The sequence below is a fragment of the Battus philenor genome, unplaced genomic scaffold (genome assembly GCF_028537555.1).
Source record: "Battus philenor isolate CCGP_79_NKW_IND1 unplaced genomic scaffold, ilBatPhil1.0.hap1 SCAF_26, whole genome shotgun sequence".
NCBI classification, from domain to species: Eukaryota; Metazoa; Arthropoda; class Insecta; order Lepidoptera; family Papilionidae; genus Battus; species Battus philenor.
This window is the reverse complement of record NW_027181689.1, coordinates 9,000,854-9,024,971: the sequence shown is the minus strand read 5'-3', so window position 1 is coordinate 9,024,971 and position 24,118 is coordinate 9,000,854. Positions and strand designations below refer to the sequence as shown.

The window sequence follows — 24,118 nt, the reverse complement described above, 5'->3', positions numbered from 1 at the left end:
AGAATGTATTATTGTTTATTATCTCTTCATGCAGACTTTGTACTGATAGAAGTTATTGGCCTGTAGTAATTGAGTAAAAATAAATTAATGTGGTTTATTTAACAGAGATCACTTAGTACAACGATTGGAAATAGGTGTAAAAGTTTTATATATTTTTGCTGACAAATATATGTTTTTCTAATCAACCTATATGTGGTCTGTATTATATTTCATCATAATACTATAATCGATTAAACTTTGAATTATGAATGTAAATTTATGAAAACAATTCTGTCTTTAAGATTGGTTATATCATTGCCAAATGTTTCTTTTTAGTACAATCTAAAATTAAATAAATTGTATGTAATTTTTTATTTTATTTCTTTTTGAAAAACACAGTTTTTGTTGAAATACTACTTACGATATTCGATCGGCTTTGGTACATTGCTATACTGTCTGATAGGAATATATATTCATGGAAAAACTCGCTCTTTTAATTGACATACCATGCATAACTTTGTGCCAGTCCTTTAAATTGTTGATAAAAAAAATATTATCGCCCCAGAGTAATGAAAAACGACTTTCAAAAATCTCAAATTAATTTTTAATAAACTAAATCGGATTTTACAACAAAAAATTGTTGGACTAACATTTATAAAATTCAAAACACATATTAAAAATAATTTGACGGAAAAGGCATATTGTTCAACTAACGAATATCTAAATGACATGAATCCTTGACAATGATGTCGCTTGATTACTTTGTTTTTATGCTATATCTTGCAGAAGGTGTATGTGCGTAAATCATATTATAAAACACCTTGCGTAGCAGAATGGAGTTAAAATTAGGAAGATAAAAAAAGTTGACGATCAATTAAAGTCCCGTTAAAAGTTTCAATGTTAAATAAATGAATTTTATCTTTATCTCTAACATACAATAATGCATTGCCGTTTTCTTTTCACTAATGTTTCTAGATAAAACTAGTTTATACCGGATCTTGAAACGGAGCGTAAAAAAATAATTCGCCTCCTACATAAACATTCGCCGAGCTAAATCCAGACGTCGGTCAGACAATAGTATTAAATACAATTGAACTATCCATACCATTCGTACAAACATAACCGCTTCGTAAAACCAATAAAGATTACAATGGCTCGCTGTTGTGAGATTCAGTTTAACTGGTTCGAACCGGTGCACAGACAGGTTAATGCCATTGAGACGTAAGTGAAGGAAGAATGGTATTAACTCGTATTTTATCATGTCGCAGTCACTTTTTGCTTTTCGGTATTTGAGCAACTTCTGTAAATACATTTATAATATTTGTATATCGAATTTAGTTGCAAAATCGTATGTTGTTAATTTAAGACATACGATCGTAAGTTATTTTATATTTATTTAATATTCTTTATTGTACACGTTAAGATACATTTAATAAGTTTTACAATAATATACAAAAAAGTACAATGGGCGGTCTTATCACACAAGGCGATCTCTTACAGACAACCATAGTATGGAAAAGGTAAAAGTACCAATAAAGGGTTATTGCTTCGGTTCCCAGCAATGGTAAGCCCATTGCTGGGAACCGAAGCTTTATGTGAATTATAATGTACTGTCATTATTCCCTGATACATTATTCAGCCAGCTGTTAGGACGGAAAGTCTCTCGAGTGTCGACCACGAGTGGGGAGACGTGACGTGGGCAGACTTCCACTAGGTAGACTGACCGAGATGTGGACAGTGCAAGACCTGTCATTGCGGCTATGTTTCGGAGAGGCCTATGACTTGCAGCGGACGTCTAGAGGCTGACCTGATGGAGATGATGACTGGGTTTTGACGATGATGCTCTAAAAAAAAAACTGTATATCAATCAGCCAAGGAAATAGTTCGTATTCTTCAAAATCTAGTAATACAGTAAAAGGTGTAAGCCCGTGTTTAGATTCCCGTAGGAGCTCTTAAGTTCTGCCATCTATAAAAGTCGGTACGGTTAAGTCATCTGCGTCCTGTCCAAGCCAACTTGTTAAAACTTCAAATTCTACTTGGTCAGTAGTGCATTTCAGTAAAAGATCGTTATCTTAAACAGACTTCTGTTGCAATATTGGGACATCTAGGAACAAATTGTAAACTACTGATATCAAAGTATGTGGGGAAGAAAGAGAATCGACGTGTGTAAGTACTGTGAATGAAAGAAAGAGAATGTAAGAGATTGTAATGTTTGAAAGAGGGCAGAGTGATAGAAGAGTAAGTAAAAAAATATTTGTAAAATACCTCCCTGTCCCAATAATAAGATGGAAAGGCTCGTAAAAAAGGAGACCGTATGAAAAGAAAAAATATTGGGATTTTACAGAGCTGATACTTACACAGGTACATACATTCATACACGCGGACAGACATACTTCTACGTATGTTCATTCCACCCTTCGTTAATTAGTTTGTTTATTCATTCGTATATCTCAAAATATCAATAATCATATGTCCTTTTTTCACTAGTGCATTTTTTAAATAGATATTAGAATATAATTGTAACTAAAATAAATTCTAGCATATTTATTGAATAATTCAACTATCTACTTTAGGTAAATTGTTATATTTACTGGTAATATTATTTTAATATTCGTCTTATTGTTTCCAGTTTGATTTACTGCCATGGGCCGTTGCTGCATACGGTTCAGATGGCCGGACTCTACAATGATTCGAAGACTTTCGTCGACATGAAGATAAAATATTCCCCGAACATCACATTGGAACACTTTTACAAGATGATAGATAGGTACGTTGATATAAATATTATCCGGAGAAACAAATATCATGTACATGTTGCAGAACAGAGAGTCATGAGCCCTAGCTTGAAGGTTCTTAGGGAGTTAGTTCCTGGAAAGAGATTTAGAATAAATACCTTTTGCGTAAATGAAACGGGGCTATCAGAACATGCCTATGACAATAAAGACCCAAATAATATGGTAATATGACATTTCTATTTAAGTTTCAGTATAAAGTTATGTTTTCATTTAATTATGCGTATATCAGGTTGATATACATTTGAGGTTAGAAGCATGTATAGGCAGACGGAGTATGGGTCGGTGTAAAGGATTTTATGTTTGCTTAATTTTAAACATAGACTGGATTAGATTTGAACCAGTCAGTCGTAGAGTATTTTCAGGTTGAGGCTTTTATCATCATCTTTTTGTGATGGAAATATTTATTTTTGGATAACATAGATTTTAATGCGTGAAGCAAGGAAGGGGAGAAATTTTCTCAAATATATCTACTTTTCTGGAGTATGACGAGTATGACGATGTATTATGTGGGATTTCGATCTTTTAAAAACTAATCGGCGATTATAATCAATACATTAGAGGAAGTCTGGAGATCTACCGAACAAACTAGTGCTCAAAACTGTGAGTATTTACCATCTTCCTGGTCGTCCTTTTTGAGCCGCAACAAGATGAGACTACATCTAGTTCTTGATCTTTACGTATTCTAGAAGCCTCCATTACACAAAGGAAAAATTAGCTACTCAAGGTCGTTTTATTGCTAACTTCCCCTGTGCCCCTCAACAACTCGGGATCCGATTAAGAAATAGTTTGTCTAATTCAGACATTCTCATCATCATTACAGACGTTATATGTCTACTGCTGAACTAACACCTCCCCAAAAACTTCCAAAGTAGACCGGCAACCTTTTCTTGTGGTCCTCAAAACACCTACTCCAGTATTTTCATTCAAAAACCTTTTCATAAAAGAGAACAGTCATCTGGATTTTACCAAGTCTTTTGCCATAGAAGACCATGTGATCAAATTAATATAAGGAAGTACTGGAATTCCAGGTTGGAGCCGATGAAACCGACTAAAGCAGACATCCAGGAGTTTGTCAACCAAAATTTCGATCCGGAAGGTTCAGAGTTCGAGGAATGGAGGCCCACCGATTGGAAGGACAATCCGGGTATGTACGATAGAATACGTAAGAGTTTTGTTTTTACGTCATCATTTCAGCTGTATGACGTCCACTGCTGGGTTTAGACCTCTCCCTAGATATCCAATAAGACCGCTTGTAAAATGCCTGCACCTAGCGTCATCCGACGGCCTTAAGAAAGTGATTGCTGGTTTGTGGTCTTGACTCCAAAATCTTCAGACGAAAGCGCTCAGCAATGTCTCCCAGCGTTACTTCATCTTTTTTTTTTCTCGTACAATCCATGTCTTCGGTTCACATGGATAGTTTTGCATAATCATTTATTTACATCCTTTTCATTTTCTCACTCTTACGTCCTTCTTAATATCTCTAACTCATTCTTCTGTCCATTTCTTTAACTTTCATAGCTTGATTCTTATCATTTACCGTTTCTCCTAGTTTATTACTTTAAAATTAAGATTTAATTATTTCTTTACTTCCGCTACTTCAACTTGCCAATCAGATGCCCGGCGTACCCTGGTACTTCTACGGATATTTTCATTCTTAATTCGATCTCGAATAGAAACTTCCAGTATCCTCCTCTCCATGGCTCGATGAGCTACTCTGAGAGCCCGTGTGAGAGAATACTTTTTTATACCGTAAGCAATCGCTGATACCAAAATGCAGCATAAAACTTCGTGTTTTATTCGGCAGGAGTTTGGCAGTATCCTCGCCTCGACAGCGGACGGGAATTTCGTGTAGTTTTCCCAACTAGAGAACGTAATAACCTTATCTAAGCATAGTAAACAAAAGTAAACAAACAAACAAATTAATTTATTTGAGCTTTGTATCAATAAATTTCTGATCAATATTTGGAAAGTTAATAATTCAGTACCGTTGTATTAATGTTTTATCAATATGGAATATTTTTATGATTATTCCTTTATAATAAATTAAACTATTCAATATGTACAATAGGCCTGCCGAAACTGATGTACCGTGGAAAAAAGGCTATTAGCGTTGATGACGGATTGACGGAAAGGTGTGACTGATACTCCAACCGTCTCGCCGCGCGCATGCCTAAGGCGTGGTATAGCGGTTTCGGTAGCACTATAAATACTGGTTGACTTAATGATCTATCCATTTCATAACCGGAATTTTTTTATGAGCAGTTTTGGGTTGAAAGCGGTTTTATATTGTGTTAAATATACATGCCACTATTGCATAGCACTATTTTGATGCATATTTTGAAAATTAATTTCAAGTGTTTTTAATAGTGTAACATAAATTCCACAGCGTTCCTGCAAAGGATAAAGGATCCACTTCTTCACCAGTGGGCGTCAGACTTGAACAAGCTATGGCTGGAGCTAGGCAGGAAGATGAAGGATGAGGTGAAGAAGAATCAGGATCTTTATTCGATTATTTATGTTGACAACCCTGTTATTGTCCCTGGTGAGTTTTATTTCAGGATATTACATATATTATACTACTAAACTATAGTAAGTTAAAAAATTGTATACTAAAAGCAGTTGTATTATAAAAGTGATTTATAGAATTAATATTAAAAATTAAATTTTAATACACTGAAAATATTATGATATTTAATATAAGAGGTAGACAAAGATAAAGAGAAAAAGAGATCAATAATATATCTTTTTCAGGTGGTCGTTTCCGCGAGTTCTACTATTGGGACTCGTACTGGATCATCAAGGGGCTCCTGCTGTCAGAAATGCGGGTCACAGCTAGGGGCATGGTCTCCAACTTTCTGGATATCGTCGATAGAATCGGCTTCATACCTAATGGTGGAAGAATTTATTACGTCATGAGGTGGGTATACTCACAATCCACTGTTAGATATGCAGCGAGAGTTTTTAGTTTGAATTTGGAATGCCTAAATTTAAATAACCAGCTTTATCCGAGCCACTTAGTTACGAATACTCAATTATAAAATCTAAAATTGTATATCTCTCAATGCCTTTGCAAGTAAAAAGTGAACATACAATACTGCTCGTTTCGTATATCTAAACTACTTTCATAGTGCGGGCAGTGCCGCAGTAAAAATAATTCTATATTAATTTATAAAAAATACAGGACATTTATAATTTAAAAGCTATATGTTCCTTGAAAGAAGTTTATAAATAATAAAAAATTCAATATTCTTCTTTATAAATATTTAATACCATATTTATGCATCAGAGTTTAAAACTTTGTAATGAAAATAGTGATAGACACATGTTAATTACAAGAAATAAAAATGTACTGGTAATACCGAAATTTCTCTTTCTGAAAGTTAAAAATCTTCCCGAGTCTGAGTGTATGTGAAGCTCTGATATCCCTTTTAAAGATACCTACCCGATATATAAGATACCTCCCAGATATCCCTTTTAAAGTTTTTACACCTATAATAATCTCCTTATTTATTTACTCTTTTTGGTACACTATAGATAATAACTAAAAAAAAAAATCAAAAAGAGACAGTTTATATGGAGGTACAATAGTGTGGTCTTATCGCTAGTGGCGATCTCTACCAGACAACCTTTTGATGGATACGAGAGACATGAAGGAGAGAGCAGTTAAGGGTGTACATACATACAAATTCATACATTACTATACACACATACATATAAACAAGTATACTTCCTTAAAGTTTGTGAACACAACCTTATGCTATTATATATACTCCAGATATATACCTGGTAGAGCATTTGCTATGTTCAGCTAGTATATAATATTTTTTAATTTTCAGATCTCAACCGCCTCTCCTGATCCCCATGGTTCAGTTGATAATGGAAGACTCCTACGATTTAGGGTTCCTCAAGCAACACATTCACACCTTGGACAGGGAGTTTGACTTCTGGATCAACAATCACACTATCGAAGTGGAACAAGATGGGGAAAAGTAAGTTTTGTGAAGCCGTACAATATCCACACTTATTTATCTATAAATATGTTCGAGAAATAACAGAGTTTTTATTACGAGTATAGTGTCAGATTGGTGAGGAGATAGAATAACCAATATCACTGACTTTGCTCCAAGAATTGCTCTTTTAAAGTGACAGTTTACAAGAAACATCGCTCATCCAATCAATCGCTGTAAACGACGAAAGGTTCTCTAGTGTTATCCACGAGCTGGTAGACGTAATAGGTGAATCAGTAACAGACAGGGTTGCTTTTAATAATTTGTTTAGTATATAAATAAATATTTATATATTTTTTTGGTATATTTCCAGTAGAATATTTATGTCTAATAAGAAAGAATAAAAAATAATTAAAGATGCATATAATCAAGATCAGAATGGACATCCTTCAGCTGCAATGGTGATGGTTATGATGATATGTTTTTACCTCTTAAATTACAGATACACAATGATGAGGTACGTTGATCAATCCAAAGGACCAAGACCTGAGAGTTATAAGGAAGACATCGACTGCGCCAAGTGAGTTCATTTAAATTTGATTTTTTTTAGTGTTACAAATGGTCCAGTTCAAGGATTTAGTATTTTAGTAACGTTTAACTGTAGATAGTTAAACTCTTTGATTAATAAAGATGAAAGTTAGTCATGCTTTTAAATGACTTGTAGTTTTATGGTGTCACTGTCTCCAAAAGCCTTGAAAGAAGACATCGGCTTAAGCTGCCAATCAACTCGTCATATTCAAATAATAGAGCTTCGACTATATCCAAACCCACTAATTGAATTAGGATTAGGCTTTATTGGTTGGCAGAAAATTAAGGCTTCGGTACCTACGTTGAAGGCTTCTAGCAACGTAATTCCTGTTAACGAGTAATACATATACGAGTTGATAAGACATAGGAGTAAAAGATTAAAGGGTTAATGTAAAGCTAATTTGGTTTTATATATGCAAGGTTTTCAAATGTTAAATAAATAAAAATAAAGATTGATTTATTAAAAATTATTATTACTTTTTAAATTGAATTCAGTCAAAATAATAATAAGTCCTGAAACATAATAGAGGGAATGAGATGCCCCCAAAAACAGGGGCCATTAAACACACTACATTGCTAATAGCGTTCATGATTCTATCATCGAAGTTATGATAAATACGAGATGATGAAATGTCCAGCTTGGTTGTCTTGCATTCTATGTTCACGGTTTTTTTCTAATTATTCCAGACACTTCGATACATTGGACAAGAAGGAGGAACTGTATGCTGAGCTGAAGTCAGCGGCAGAGTCCGGATGGGATTTCTCCTCGAGATGGTTCATATTGAATGGCACTAATAAAGGTAAACAAAATAATCATTTGCTTTTGCCTGATTTTAAGGTGACAGCTTTACAAATGTTAGTGATATCTAATACTACATTGTTGCAAATTGTTTGACGTCGGTTAATTGGGGGAATTCGTATCCTTGCGTGGAAAGGGGCCACATCTAGTGTCTTCCTTCGACTATTGCTGCATCGGATACTTTCAAATGTCTGGAGACCTCCTTATTTCTGGTTTAATCTCGTAAATAAATCCCCAGTACTGTGTCGTTATGAGGCTGTAGAAGGTAGGTGAAAGAAAACAGCAACTCGGCAACAGAAGAAAAAAAAATATTTAATTAAAATGGGTAGTGGGCAGAAGGCCTGGTCTGATTTTGCTTCACAGCTCGGTACTCCTCTGATGATCGAGGCCAAAGGAAAGGAAGGATCCGCCTTCTCCCGAGCACTGATGTAAACTGCTGTGGCTGGTGCGCGGGCGCATTGGAATGTTTGTTATAAAAACAAAGATCCGCTGAACCAATAGCACGCTTCCACGACCCCACGCCACTTGAGATGTACCGTTCCCCGCCAATGGTTAAACAATTTTTGCTGTATTGCGATTTATGAGATGTTTCTCGTGTTTATATTTTTTTTTGGTTAAAATTTTAACTAAGATTTATGGGTCGTTAACTTGCAACGTTACAGTATAGCTCCTTTCATGGCGTTTTGATCGTCTGTGAACTTTCCAATGAGTTTAAACCACGTTTCTGTGCCGTTGTATATAAAATGTATAATTATAAATTGTTAAAGATTTTTTTTAAAAAATTTCAGGTAATCTCACAAATCTAAAGACCAGGTCAATAGTGCCGGTGGACCTGAACGCGATCATGTGCTGGAACGCTGAGATCATGGCTGACTTCTACCAGCGCTTAGGAAACCCCGACAAGGAGAAGTATTATAGGGAGATGCACGCCAAGTTCAAGGAGGCTATCGAAAAGGTATCACCTTTCAGTTCTGATTTTAAAGATTATAATTTTTCAGATCAGGGTGCGTTTGGATCTGTTATATTTAATTTGTAGGATTCTTCTGGCATTCTTCTTATAACCTTTGTCATTATTTCAGTCCATTGAGGCCTACTAGAAGGTATAGGCCTCCTCCAAAGATATTTATGGGGGGGGGGATATACCATATATAACATATATAATATGATCACACTTGGCATGCGATTTTACGATCTCAGTATGGTACGCAGAGGACGCTGCTAGCGATTCTCTTGAAACTTATTTGTAAACAGTGGCAACCCCATATAATTAATGCACAAAGTGTGAATTACATTAGACTGCATCCCGATAATCGAACACGCGACCTATGCTATCACTGCACGATAAATGATTCTTAGGGCGGCAAATTGGCATTTCGGTAATGTTTCTATCAGATATCTATCATCCAAATACTACACTAGATCTCTCTCGAAAGTAACTATTTAGGTGTGGTGAAGTAACACTAGGATAAGTAGTTATAGTAGTAGTACTACTAGTAGTTGTAGTTCGAAGTAGTAGTAAGTAGTTTAGAAGCCCAATGATATTGAAAAGAGAAATAGCTGTTTGATCTAAGAGCTGTTTCAGTTTTAGATCATAGATAGATATTGGAATCGGTGGACAAATAATACTGCAATACTGTGTTTCATAAATAAAAAGTGAGATAAAATTTGCAATTAATATAGGTGTTTATAAAAAAGAACAAAATAAAAACAATTTTTGGATACGCGTAGTAATCCAGTTACTAAGACTGTGATAGCAAAGTTGAGAATGAAGGATAGGGATGTAAGAAGAAGTCTGAACGAACAAAAGAAAATATGAATAAAATAAAGATCAGAACAAAAAATAACATTTACCTTGTTAACAAAGTCCCTATCTCACATATAGTGGTGTCATATGAAAAAAAATATAGCTTATGCAGGCTTAGCTTTATTTCTTTGTGCATACAGATAAACAATATAGCAAAAAAAGTTAAAAAACAGTTCTGGGAAAGGATATGGTGAAGGATAAGAGATGATGCATGAAAACGAGTGAGAGATATTGAGGCAGACAAAAAAAAAAGAGTGAATGAGTAATAAGAATAGAAAATGATTAATTTATTCTTGTAAAAAACTGTCCCTGTGATCCCAAGACTTTTTATCGTAGAAAGAGCCTGTAGGCTAGTGTAATAAACTTTAGATAATGCAGTAAAAAAACTACATGTTGCAAGTTAAGTGGATTGGCACAAAAGAATTTTTTTTTCAGGTGCTGTGGCATGAGGATGTGGGTGTATGGCTAGACTACAGCCTTGAGTCAGGTCGTCGGAGAGACTATTTCTATCCATCCAACGTGGCACCTCTCTGGACAGGAAGTTATGATAAGGCGCGAAACGAGTACTTCGTGAGACGGGTCATCAATTATTTGGATAAAGTCAAGGTATTCAGAGACGTTTTTTTAATGGATTAGTTCACAATCATCCGAGCGATCTCTTTTTTATGACTACCCGCATCAAACTATACCGTGTAGTAATCTACTACTAGCGCTACCTAACGGCGCTATCTGAAATTATAGCTTTCCGTCTAATATACACTATGTTTGCACACTTGCTTTCAAAAGTAAATGAAGAATAAAGTTCTGTTTGATTTTGTTGCTACCTCACTTTAGTTTATTTCCTTTGCCAGTTAAGCTTTACCTATAGAAAATAGTTAAAGGTGGTTTTTTCATTTGATGGTTAGCATTATAAATTCCTGTCAGCTCCGCTATTCCTGATGGGGAGTCGTTGTAACGGCGGACCAGAGGATGTTAAAATATAAAATTGATTTATTCAAAATTGCAATTTTTAACAGGTCTAGGGATCAAAAACTTTTTTTTTGGAATTGATTCTATTTTTGACTCGCCTTTTTTCGCAAGATGTTTTAATTGTGGATAAGAATTTTCTAAAAAAGTTTAACAATACCGATATAAACACATACACCTTCTGTCAAATGTAGTCTAAATGAAAACACAATAATCAAACAATATCATTGCCAAGGATTCTTGATATTTAAATATTCGTTATTGTATTGTGGTTTCTTTTTTTGATTCTGTTTATTCAAAATTAATTGGAGATTTTCAGCAAAAGTTATTTTGGTATAGTCTGTTTTTAATGAGTGATTGCAAGTACACTATGAGTGTCCCATATTTTTTTGAATAAAGAATCTCTGGCAGAGACAAGTAGTGAACAATCTACGACTGATGATAATAATGTCCCGCACATTACATATCTTTCTAATTTGTATAACCAAGTTTTTAATACTTCCCACAGGTGGACATCTATGAAGGCGGTATACCAACAACATTTGAACACTCAGGCGAACAATGGGATTATCCTAATGCTTGGCCACCGCTTCAGTATATAGTTGTGACGGGACTTGCCAATACTAAGATGCCAGAAGCCACTCGCTTGGCATATGAAATGGCGACTAAGTGGGTCCGGTCTAACTTTGAAGTGTGGAAACAAAAGACCGCCATGTTAGAAAAGGTTAGTGGTTATCTTCTAATGTTTAAAGATCAGGAACACTTAAATATGCAGTGGATCCTTCTACTTCTCTTTAAGAAGTGATTTTGAATAATATAGAATCTAGGAAATTAAGGAATGAAAAACACTTATCAAAATAGTATAAGGCTTTTACCACTTAAGAGTAGAGATATATGGCATCTAATGAAAAAAAAAAACAATAAAAACCTTCTTTCTTTCTTTTATTACACTGTCTCTTCAGTGTTAGATATAATTAAAAAAATAACCTTTTCTATATATTACAGTATGACGCTACAATCTTTGGCGGTTTGGGAGGAGGCGGCGAATACGTGGTTCAGACAGGCTTCGGTTGGACTAACGGTGTTGTTATGGAGCTGTTGAACAGATATGGAGGTAAGCGATTTTGTGCTCTACTGTCATTGTTTCAAGGTTACATTTGGCTTAATTTACAGTCATCACTTTTTTGATTTTATACTATTACTTAGCAATAACTTATGCCATTAGATTGAGATTTATTAGATAAAGACTATTTGGTTTAGTACTCCATCCGTTGTCAGACTAGAACAAATTTTATTTAATTTATTTTTTAATTTTTATGTCTGTTTTTTATCATGAATACGGTTTTCTATCTACCGCCAAAATTATTCAGTATCAATAAGATATTAATTTTCTTCGAATTTTTTTTAAATATATACTTATTATTAGGCACACTCATTGACAATTTTTTATTTTTTAATTAAAAATAGATATGACATATTATCAATTAATCGACTACTAATCAATTCGAAAACCATTAATATATATTAATATGTTATATCGACAAATAAAAAAGTTGAAATTATAATTATATTGTCAGTACTATAGAAGCTCGTGTTAAAGTGTAGCAAAAAATATTATGTTAGTTTTAATTTTTAATTCGTATGTCTTAATAGTACATTATCCTCATAATTTTTTACTATTTCCAAAATATAATTAAAATTTTTTACTTATATATTTTAAAAATCACGAAAAAAACTATATTAGAATTTTAAGTACTCTGGACTCTGAAAATAAAGCTTAAACATTCACATTTTCGCATGTTACTGATAACACGTAATAATGTTAAATTTTCATTTACCAAAATCATTCATTTTCACATCGAATCTAAACAACCATTATCAACCTTAACCTGCATGAAATAAGGTTTCATGGTCTGCAACAATTCATACATTTCATTATTAGTTTTAAGTCATTAGTTATATACTTTTTACCACGTAAACAAGGTCTCATAAATAAAATAGAGTGATGTTTTTTTAACAATTTGTTATAGTAATATAATTACGTCAAACGAACGAAAAATAGAGAGAGAGAGAGAGAGAGAGAGAGAGAATGAATTGTATGAATGTATTGCACATTATTAATATACATTCATCTAAACTGAAACATAGATATTAATGTCTCCATTATATATATTTTAGGAAGGTCTATCATCAGTATTGTTGTGATTTGACGGCAACGTAGATAAAGTCCGTTCGCGTTAACAATGCAGTAAATCATTGTCCGTCGACCTACAATGCTACTCGTTTGAAAATTAGTCTTATATTAAACAAAAGAAGATGTTCTTTCGAATGCAATAGCTAATTTGAAACGGAGCGTGGTTAGGTCAACGGACAATAATAATACTGTATTTTTAACGCAAACGCACTAATGTGATGTCTGAAGGCTCCAGGGTTTTAAAGTAAAAAAAAAAACATTTTAAGGTTAAATAATTGCCATAAATATGTACCAAAATATTTCCAAATCAATTTATGTTGCCGCTTGAAATATTAATTTAATTCTTTTTTTGTTCGTTCACCCATTCGTTCATCACGGCAGTCGGTAAAGAGGGTATGTCACTTGCATTTTCATATACTATATGGTGCCATAAATGTTTACTTTATATATGTTGTATATCAATATATGTGAAATATATTTCATGTTTGAAAATAATTATTGTCAGAATATTTAGTTGTATCGAAGACAATGTTCGGATATTTTTTATTGATGTAAAGTTTTTGAAAAGATTATAGTAATATTAAATGAAACATAGTTCATATTGTATTAAAAATAAAATATAATTATACTTTTGAATTATCTGTATAACTTTTATGTATGTATATTCAGTATTTATTCTTTTTATAATAATTTAATTGTATATTTATTCCAGAATTATTGTGCACATATACTATGTAAAGTTAAATATGTCTATTTTACTGTATATTATTTAATATGTAATATATTTTTATTTCTATGTAGATGGTGGAAATGTGTACGTAAAAATAAATGCAGTTGGAAGCAATTTAAACCTAAATTTACGGTTTTAAGGTCGAAAATTAAAACGTCAATTGTATTTATTCTTACAAAACCATAATGTTACTTGCTAATCAAAATGGCGTAAAGTTAGTATGCGATATTTAAATATCGAACTGTAATTTAATTGGCTGCTTAGTTTGAAATAGATGAGTATTAATACCTTAAAGCCTGCGATCTTAGTCACTCAATGAGCTACGGAGAGGGCTATGCTAGGGATTTATCTACTAAATCGAACTGGAAGGTCAGTAGTCGATTTCCTAGATAAATTCCAGGCCCAGCGGATTGGCAACTTGAAATGGCAGTACGAAGGTTACATGACAAGCAGAATTAGTAACCGCTGGCGCAAGTCACATAGTGAAAGATCTGATTTATGCTGATAAACCTTGGAGCAGTATTATTTATTTTTAACGCGGATTGCTCACTTACCTCCATAATTATTTGCATAAACAATCTTTGCTTTACCATGGTAGAGGAGAACGAGGTTTCAGAACAATAGAAGTAATAAAAAACTAGCTCGAGAAAAATGTAGTTCTTTGTACAATTAGTAAGAAATTACAAAAATTAATGCTTTTTATTTATTATTTCGCATTTACTGCCGCCATTTTGATTCAGTCAGTTGATATACTGTAATTTTATCTGTGTAATAATATTTTCTTCTTTTCCCACTGCATGTTAATGCCGGGCGATCGTAGACTAACGGTATGGGCTTTATAACTTATATATACTCTGTGGTAATTTCGGTTAAAGTACTTTGCATGAGGGTTATTGGGTATCTTTAAATTGTGGGAAGTTTTACACATAGTCTTGCCATAAATATTGTTACCAAAAAAAGAACATTTTTATTGAAGGTAACATTTATTACTATTACACTGTGCTAGTTTAATATATTAATATAAATGTGTGGTCTTCATTGGCTACAATAAAGTTCTTTAAACGTTGAGACCTGTATGTGATAGCATGAACTTTTTCTATGGATAAATTCTACGATGCCAATTGAATGTGTTATTTTCGGGACTCCAAATTATGACGGCGCTAAAAGAAACTGACAATTAAGATCTGGCCTAAATAACGGCCAGTCTTCAGCTCTGATGAAGACCGGATCGTTCGTTTCTAACCAAGATTGGGTGGACCGAGCCATATGGCGGGCCATGTCTTCCTAAAAGGACAATTCTTGGCTATTAAATATGGTGTTGTTAAGGGGTTTAATTACCTTATTCTTGTGCCGATATTTTGATACCGTTTTCACAAAAATGACAGTATTTATGGCCAGACTACGTATACTATAACATATTTGAAATTAAGTTGATGAGTTTTCAGTTGGTATTTTAAAAAAAAATCGGGCACCAAATATGATATTATTATCAATTATACTTTAATTATAATTTTATTATGACGTTTACAAATTTACAAAATAATAAAAAGGTCACTTCATTCTTTTTAGCCTTCCTTGACAGTAAATTTAGTATAGACCTCCTCCATCTCCCTCCACTTTCCTAGTTTCACCATTTTCTCAAGGTACCATACCACTTACTCAATTGTGACCTTATCCATGGTGTTTCTTGGTCCCATGGTTCTTTATTGGTGCTTGCAACAGAACTCTTGTTTTCTTATAATATGGCCTTCCCTTTTAAATTAAGATCTTGCCACTTTAAGTCCGATATCTGTGACTGCTCTGATACTGAGCCAGTCTGTCTTTCGGTGTAAAATCCACCAGCTTCCTCTCCTATGGTCTTTGAAGATGTTCATTATTATTTGTTTGTCTCGTATGATATTTATTTTAGTGGGTATACATAATATGCTATACATAAGTAGATTTCCCATTTAGTAATTATTTTTAGTACTTCTTTGTATACCAAAACATAAAAATGATAAAGCATTAATATATATTTAATATACACCTGTCTTAGACAATCTTGTTACAGGTTAATAAAGACGTCTAAATCGATTCTTATTTTAAATTTGATAAAAAATATATCATATTTGGTGCGTAATATTTCGAACGTTATATTTAAAATAATACTGGCCGACAAAAAATACATTAGATGGTAAAAAAAAAGTGTATAAAGTCCAAGCGTCAGTCTCGCCGCGTCCGGTGTCGCGTGCGCGCGTTCACGGCGCTGACTGTTTGACAGAGACGTTGTCGGCAGCGGAGGCGTTCGGTTCGGGTGCAGTGGACTCTGGTACGGTGTACGGAGCCCAGCTTGGCGCCAGTGGCGTTGCTACCGCCCTGCTAGTTGTCATGGCGTCTGTCGCCGCAGGAGCCTTAGGGTGAGGTGAGTTGACAGTCGACATACATTTCTTTATTTACATTTAATATTCATAATTATATCACCTGATAAATATCCACTGCAAACACAAGCCAGCCACCCTCAAAGACCACCACTATGTCTTGTCTTACACTATCGACGGTTCACCAAATGGAGGGGGGGGGGGGGGTCTTTGAAAGACAACAAGCACTTTATTTTTGCAACAAAATAAAACAATTATTTTGTATATTATATAAAATTCACCAAATTATACTATCGTATGGGGAAGAGTCGAAATGGACAATTGTATGTTACAGTCCAATCGCGTTATGAATGCAATGAATCAAAATTGTCTGCTGGCCGAGCCAGGTTCCATATTCTATCAAATCGTTCCATTAGACATTAGGCTAGGTCAACGGACAATGATGATTGTCTGCGTTCTTAACGCGGACGGATTGTGGTTTCTATCGAATTAAATTCTTCTGTTTTTTTTTTAACGGAAGTGATGACGACTATATTAGATTGAAAATGGAAAAAAAGTGAGTAAACTATGCATTTAAATTTTTTTATTTTCGTTTCATCAATTTCTCGATCTGATATAGATATATCATTAGATTATCGGTTTTTATGTTATTTTAGCCATTTTTATTTTATATATTTTCTTGCTGCAATTTCTCATCAATTCATCGTCACGTTTCATTTTGTTACAGATTTTTAATTTTTGGTGTGACATAGTACGGGCATACGAGGCACATTAAAAGTAAGATCATTCCGATTTTTTTTATCCTATTTTTACTTTTAAGTTTGTAACGCTATTTATATGTTAACTGTATTTTCTCGGCAATTTATGGCACTCTCACACTGTTTTGTTTAATTTATTTCGACTCGCGATCTTTCAGGCAGGCCTATAATAAAGCTATGTAATAATTAATAAAAGAAGTAATATTAAGGACTGAAGTTTCTCTACATATAGAACCAACAAAATTGCAAAAAAATATGTTAATTATACAACAGATTATCAAAACGTGAAACGATATCGCGAGGATCTACTACTAACGCCATCTATCGGCGCCCTTCGTAATAACAGTGTATATATCATATACCCGATAATACTAGACAGAAATTTTGCTAGAGATTCTTCCTCTACGAAAAGATGTATGTCTTTTCGTAGTGATAGTAATATTAGCTAGATAATAGCAACCGACCAAGTAGTGAGAGTAGAGAGTGACTAAAATTCCCCCTATGGGGCCCTTGACGGGAGTCGCTCTATGAGGCGTCAGTCGAAACGATCTTAGAACTCGGCAACCTCTTAATCTGGTGAAATAGTTGTTTTTAGCGGCCCAGCCGAGGCTGCTCTGGGAGCCTTCGAGCTTCGCTACCTTAAAATAAGTCATGCTAGGCGCCCTCTGCGTCCTGTTATCTCGAACCGGCAGAACTTGCGAATGGAGTTACATTAGCAGTGACATACCTGTGCAAATAAATATATATGTTATCTAAATATATGAGTGTGTATATAAGTGGAGAAGAAGAAAAAAAACTGTAATTTTCGACACAAGGAAGCCATTTTATACATTAATTAAAGAATTGTGCATTAGAACAATGAAAACTAATGATTTATAAAAGAATAAGAATTTTAAAATAAGTTGTCTTCTTTGCACATGCCCAGTTTTTACCGATTATATATAGGAATATTTTTAAAACAATTAAACCAATTTACTGTGTGAGTGTGCCATATATAAACTTTCGTTGTTTTTCAGGCTTACATATTTTTAATTGTATATAGTGTTATTGAAAAAGGAGTTATATTTTTTTAAATAAATTCATTTAAAAGATACACTCGTAGCAACTTAATAACTGGCTATACTAAACTGATTACATTCAAAATATTGTACCGGGCGATAAATATTGCACATCAACTTTTGGAAAGAGACAATCGGCTAATTTCGGCTTCGTAGAGCACTATCTCTGTCCCACACTATTATTTATCGCAGGGTACTGTATTTATAATTTGATTTCACATTCGGTTTAAACTGATTCCTAATTTAAAACAATAAAAAACTTTTAATATAAAATATCTTGTCTTGAGCTTTGAAATAAATTAACTCCTTTATCAATATTTAGCAGTAGTACAACTAATCATCTTGTATTATTCATTTTAATTTAAATATACTATGTAATAAAACTATATCTCGTAACAATCTTCACCTTTTTGTTAACTTGTATCCAATAAATATATTTTTACATAAGTACTTTCCTCATCTATTTTCGGCATTACAGTATTATTTAGTTAATGTAGAAATTAAGGCAAACATTATTATTCATATGCAATTCTTTATCTATAGTTTTAAATAAATATAATATAAAATAACATTTATTGTAAAGTAAATGAATATTTTTTTAACATGTATGATTTTATTAGAATAAATAATTGTACAAAAATGATTCTAAAACCATAATTATATATAATATGATTATTTTAAAATAGCGTTGGTACGTACTCGTAAATAAAATATTTGATGAACGTATGTCAAATAAAACCACACTTCATAGGTTACTTAACTATATATAAACAAGATTGAAATTATAAATATCTTTATTTAAGTAGGCATTAAAACGCAGTTTTAAATTATTTATTAATTATTCTAGGAGAAACTCAACAGTTGCTATATTTAAATCAAATTTAACAATCTTACTAAACATACAAAGTTACTCATCGAAGATTTATTTAATAATATACTTTTAATATTAAATCCAGAAAAAAAGATTTCAGATATTTTGTGGTCTTTAATGTATATCCGTACAATACGACCAATGAAAGATTTGTTAACATTTTGATAATAAAATTCATACTTTACAAGTTTGTAATGTCAAACATCAAAATCGGTTCAGCCATTTCAAAGACTAGCCTGAATAAACAGACAGACAAAAAATAAAAAAAGTAATTTCGGTATAAATACCGTATAAATATGTATTTATACGTATGCATGTAGTAAAAAGCAGTTTCTTGATGTTACAAACAGACACTATATTTTTATTTATTTGTATAGATAAATAATCTAAATTGTCAGGTATCACAAACCTTTTCTGAAAATAGAATGATACGTGACAAAATTAAACAGCACTACAGTATAGCGGAGAATTCATATCAGCGACTGTTTTTTATATTTCGTCGACTAAACAGACGCAATGGCGAACTACGAATTGTTTTCACTTACACATACGTCTTCGTTTTCACGAATTTCGTAAGATTTTTTATCGAGTTTATGCCTTTCGTAATGTTGTTGAAGCCAGCGCCAATTTATTTAAAAATTAGTTATCTCAGCCTTGTACCGTCTGGTCCTGTTCGAACTAAAAAAGAAGGAAACATTTTTAAAGTTATTTAAATAAGTATTATAAATATGATCCAATAAGAGACACCATACCTCTCACGAATAATAAAGCTATATCCTAAGTATTATAATCTGGTTTGAAAATGTAAAAAACCCTTTAATGTATCAAATTTGACATGAGAATTGTTTACATTTAGTTAATTACTTAAACAACGAAGTGTAGAACCTTCTATTACCATTTATAAGTCTACGTGACGTATCAGAGAACGTAATGTGAATTGTTGAAGCACTATCTATTACCATCCGTGTTAACTCGACTTGGTCGAGATAAATCCAGTTCCCGTGACTCGAGACACGCGAGGAGGTCATTAATACGTTACAAGGTATATCGTAATATCCGCTAGCTATTTTTATTTACGGTTCCTTGTTATGCGTCATGATAATTTCTTAGAGGTACAGTTATTTTATTACAGTGAGGTTTTTTTTTGTGTTCCTTATTTCATCTGCGATCAGTCCCAGGACTATAAGCGGATTTGTTGAGTGGTTATAGCTTTGAAAGGGGTCACCCCGGCGGGAGACACTCCTAGTTCACCATCGAGCGTCAGTGAGATGACAGTGAGATGATGAAAGTAAAAATACTAAAAAGATAATAACAATAGGCTCCCTGAATACCTATTGCGTCTTGTAACCTTATTGTTCCAGATATAGAGAAGAGTATATAGTTTAAAATCTATTTATGTACTTCAATTATCAAAATGTAAGTTAAAATTATCATTTAAAATTTCCGAGATTTAGTCGAAAAGCACGTAGATATACGAAAGCAGGTAGATATATTTTCCTGCTTTCGTAGAACTGTCTATAGCATTTTCTAAGCGTCTGTTTGTGAAAAGTTGGAATATCATTAGGATCAGCGGACCAATTTTGAAGGATGTTTAGTGTCTCAAATGCGTCCCGTCTCGATTGGAGCCAAAATCACTCAATTTTGTGAAAAAGAAGCGTCAAAAACTCGACTTATATAGTCCCGCAACTGGTATTCGCCTGATTTAGCTCCGTGCGTCTTCTGGCTATTCAGACTGAATAGGCCAAATATTGAGTAGATAAAAACCGAAACGAACGTCTTAAAGGCTATAACGCTAAAAACACTATTCCGACCGTTTCGAGGACTGGAAGAAGCGTTAAAACTGCGTTTTATCAGACGAGGATTACTTTGAAAGGGATGAATTGTGAAGAATAATAATAAATAATATACATTTTTTAAAATTAATTCACTTTATTTTTTTGATCACAGTATTATACAGATATATGTGACAATAAATATTTATTTTCTGGAAAAAGATTGTAACTAAGTTAAACGCAATTTATAACACAATTTTCAGGATAAGAGAAGTTTGTTCTTTGAGAGAGATGTGATAAAAGAACATTTTAATGTATTTCTTCGCTGTTTATAAGCAGTAACAATCATCATCGAAGTCCACTGATGGACATAGGTCTACCCCACAGATTATCAAAAGAACTTGGCTTGTATTCAATATTCTGACGATCTTAACGAAGACGTCAATATATTTTGCTTTGTCATGTTACTTTTGTTCTACGGAGCTCCTTGTTGACGATTCGATTTTGTACAGAAATCCTAAGAATGGTTATAAATATAGGCAGAATTATTCCGCGCTTATCTATCTAAACTACGAAATAATAACGTTCTTTATTTTTATAACAACAGAATTAATCTTAAATGTTTAACAAAACTTTCAACACTAAATAAAGCAAATTACGTAGTAATAAAATTTTGAAATGGTGATCTGTGTACAACACTAAAAGAAGTAGATAAAAAACTTAGTATAGACGTTAAAAACAGTAAAGACTTTATTGTTTATTAAAAGTTTTAATGTGTAAATAAAGCCAATAAAATTATTCTCTTGTGACGGTAGTTTTATCTTACCAAAAGCTTGGATTTAAAAATTTATTGTTTTTATTGAATTTGTTATGTAATTCGGCTTCATAGTGAACCTCAAGTGTTTTAAGTCCCAGTCAAAGCTCTGTTAATATCTCCTAAGGTCCGAAGTCTTGTAAACAACCAACTTATAAAAAGTATTTCAATAAATATAACTTATTGACCAATTGATAATAATTTCTTGAAATATGTCGAGTAATATTTTTCATACAAGGCCGTTTTAGGACATACTAAATTGCATCTCGATTTAACAGAAGCCATTCCCTTGGTTACAAAATTAAGATTAATTGTAATTGCATAATAACAATGTATTACGTGACTGCCAGTAATTGCTTACAAATTACGAATCTATAATGACTAGATTGAAACTTCCGTTAGATATATTGTCACAGCCTTAAGGTTCGATTTTTTTATCGACCTTTGTATCGCCTGATGTTAAGCAATGGCGAGGTGTACTATACTACAAGCTAGCTTAGAAGAAACCTTTTCACTCTTACCTTGAAGAATCCAAAATCATAGTTAGCTAGAAACAACAACGCCGATAGATTGTTCCATACCTTTGCTGTTAGTAATATAAAAGTAGATTAAATGTCGTGAATTCGTGCGTCTTGTTGTCCGATAGAAGAAAGGTGATGAGGGAATTGATTCATGTAACTCCGACGCATGCTCTCCGAAATGCAGTCTATATAATTCCGATAAATTGACAACTTTTCGCCCATGCTTTAAGCTCTGAATCATAGAGTTCACCAAAGCATTGTTACCAATGAACCTTTGGGGGCAGCCCTGGTTTTATCTGGAAAAACCTGATTTGAGGGCACAGTGATAGGGTCCGATTAGTTTAACTGAAGCTCACGAAGAGAATCTTGATTCTAAGGTTCGCTCGTTGCGTTACAACTTCAGTGTTTGACTTACTTTCGTCCGACTCGCTTCGTCTTCACTGACTCTATTCAAATTATCACATCTTTCTAAGACGTAGATGGTCGTTGCGGTAAGAGATAAAATTTAACAGTGCATCTTCCCGTGTCTAAGTCAAGGAAAGGTAGTCTTGATGGAACGCAAGTGAACGAAATGATCATACAATGCGATTTGCTATATCTCAGAGCTAAAGTATTATTTTATATTTCTGTATATTATTAATATATACATTCATTTTATGCAAAGCAGGAATAATAAGATTTGTAAAAAAATATTAAATATGCAGGATTAAGAATGTCAAGTCTATTTATAACTGATAAACGCAAATCGTTTTAGCGCGAATTCAAAATGGCCGCCATACGACAGTAGAAATGGCGTTTGATATTGCGATTGTTGACATTGAACGAGAACGCCTCAACCTTCCTCGTGCTTGGGCCTTTGAGCTAGATTTATTACAGGAAACCTATTATTGGATACTAGATGCCTTGCACATGCAGAATGACGTCAGAACTGCATCTCTGACGGTTATTTGAAAGCATTCTTACGCTTAATTGAATAAGTACGTGATTCAATTCTCGGGAACGGTTATAATTGCTTATTATAAGATGCCATTATGCTTTTAGTATCTCTGTTAGTAGACAGACTTTAAAGAATGGTCGGTTCTTTAAGTTCCACAAATATAAATTCTGAAAATAGCCGTGTAGTGTCTGTAAATTATAATGTAATAAATTTAAGAAGTTTATTAAACAAAAAATTGGAAAAATGTTTTATTATAATGTGTAGGATTTTTTTATGGTGAGAATAAGGATATTAATTAGGAGTAATTTCCCTGTTACTATATGGATATTGTAAAAGTGACTACAAATTTAAAAAAAAATTCCTCTTGAGTTTGTGGGTTCTTCTCAGATCAAGGCGTTTTAGGAATCCTCACAGATTTAAGATAAAGGATATATAGGGAGTCAAACTGATTCTTATTTCTGTCAAAATTTACTTGACGAGGATGTTACTTTCGTTTATCTTATCCTGCAACCAAAACTGGCAATCCGTTATTTCGCGTTCTGTGTTGAGTTATTATAAATGGCTTATTTTGCTTCTTGTTTCGCTTCTTTTATAGCTAGGTACATGTCATATTGATATAACTATAGGACTTTTGAATCGTTTATAAAAGGACAATGACAAAGGACAATCTTTCGTACGATATATAAAATATATGCAAACAAGCTAGACGCTTCTTTTATTTACTATGTTTTCCCTTGGGTTGATTGGTAGAGAATACTTATACAGTATTAAGTCCGCAGAGTATAAAACAAGTAAATAAATAAATTTATATAAATACTCTTTGAAATGTATTTACTAGTTTTTTTCATTACGTTTTAGTCAATTATAACTTGACACCTCATTCCTGATACAGTCTACTGCACGCTGATGTGTAATTACGGGTTAGGACAAGGTCATTGTAGGCTGAAGCGGACATCCCTGCATTGTCTTGTCATTGCAGTTAATTTGTAGTCCAAGTTATAAGCGGGAAGCGATTTCATTTTAATGAATTATGGGAACAAAACCGTCGACGGCTTCATTTACTGATATCGTCTCGTAATGGTTACAGACAAACTTTATGTATTGTATGTATATGCAACACGTGAATCAAGAACGTTCTCTTCAAGTCTATGACAACCTAGTAGATATATCTCTGTTTTTTATTGCATAGGACAACAAGTTACGTTGAGGCGTCTGAAAAAGGCTATTA

The 24,118-nt window shown here is 33.2% G+C and overlaps 1 protein-coding gene across 1 annotated transcript in view; it reads left to right on the top strand.

Moving 5' to 3' along the window:
* Positions 1–24,118, top strand: part of LOC137925240 (trehalase-like) — a 63,098-nt gene that overhangs the window by 28,499 nt on the left and 10,481 nt on the right. The window contains exons 3-14 of the mRNA XM_068768653.1: positions 2,609–2,746; positions 3,803–3,918; positions 5,161–5,316; positions 5,526–5,691; positions 6,611–6,763; positions 7,224–7,301; positions 7,997–8,109; positions 8,897–9,063; positions 10,348–10,518; positions 11,387–11,602; positions 11,884–11,992; positions 16,063–16,198. Coding sequence (XP_068624754.1) covers positions 2,609–2,746; positions 3,803–3,918; positions 5,161–5,316; positions 5,526–5,691; positions 6,611–6,763; positions 7,224–7,301; positions 7,997–8,109; positions 8,897–9,063; positions 10,348–10,518; positions 11,387–11,602; positions 11,884–11,992; positions 16,063–16,198 — 1,719 coding nt within the window. The remainder of the gene's footprint in view (positions 1–2,608; positions 2,747–3,802; positions 3,919–5,160; positions 5,317–5,525; positions 5,692–6,610; positions 6,764–7,223; positions 7,302–7,996; positions 8,110–8,896; positions 9,064–10,347; positions 10,519–11,386; positions 11,603–11,883; positions 11,993–16,062; positions 16,199–24,118) is intronic.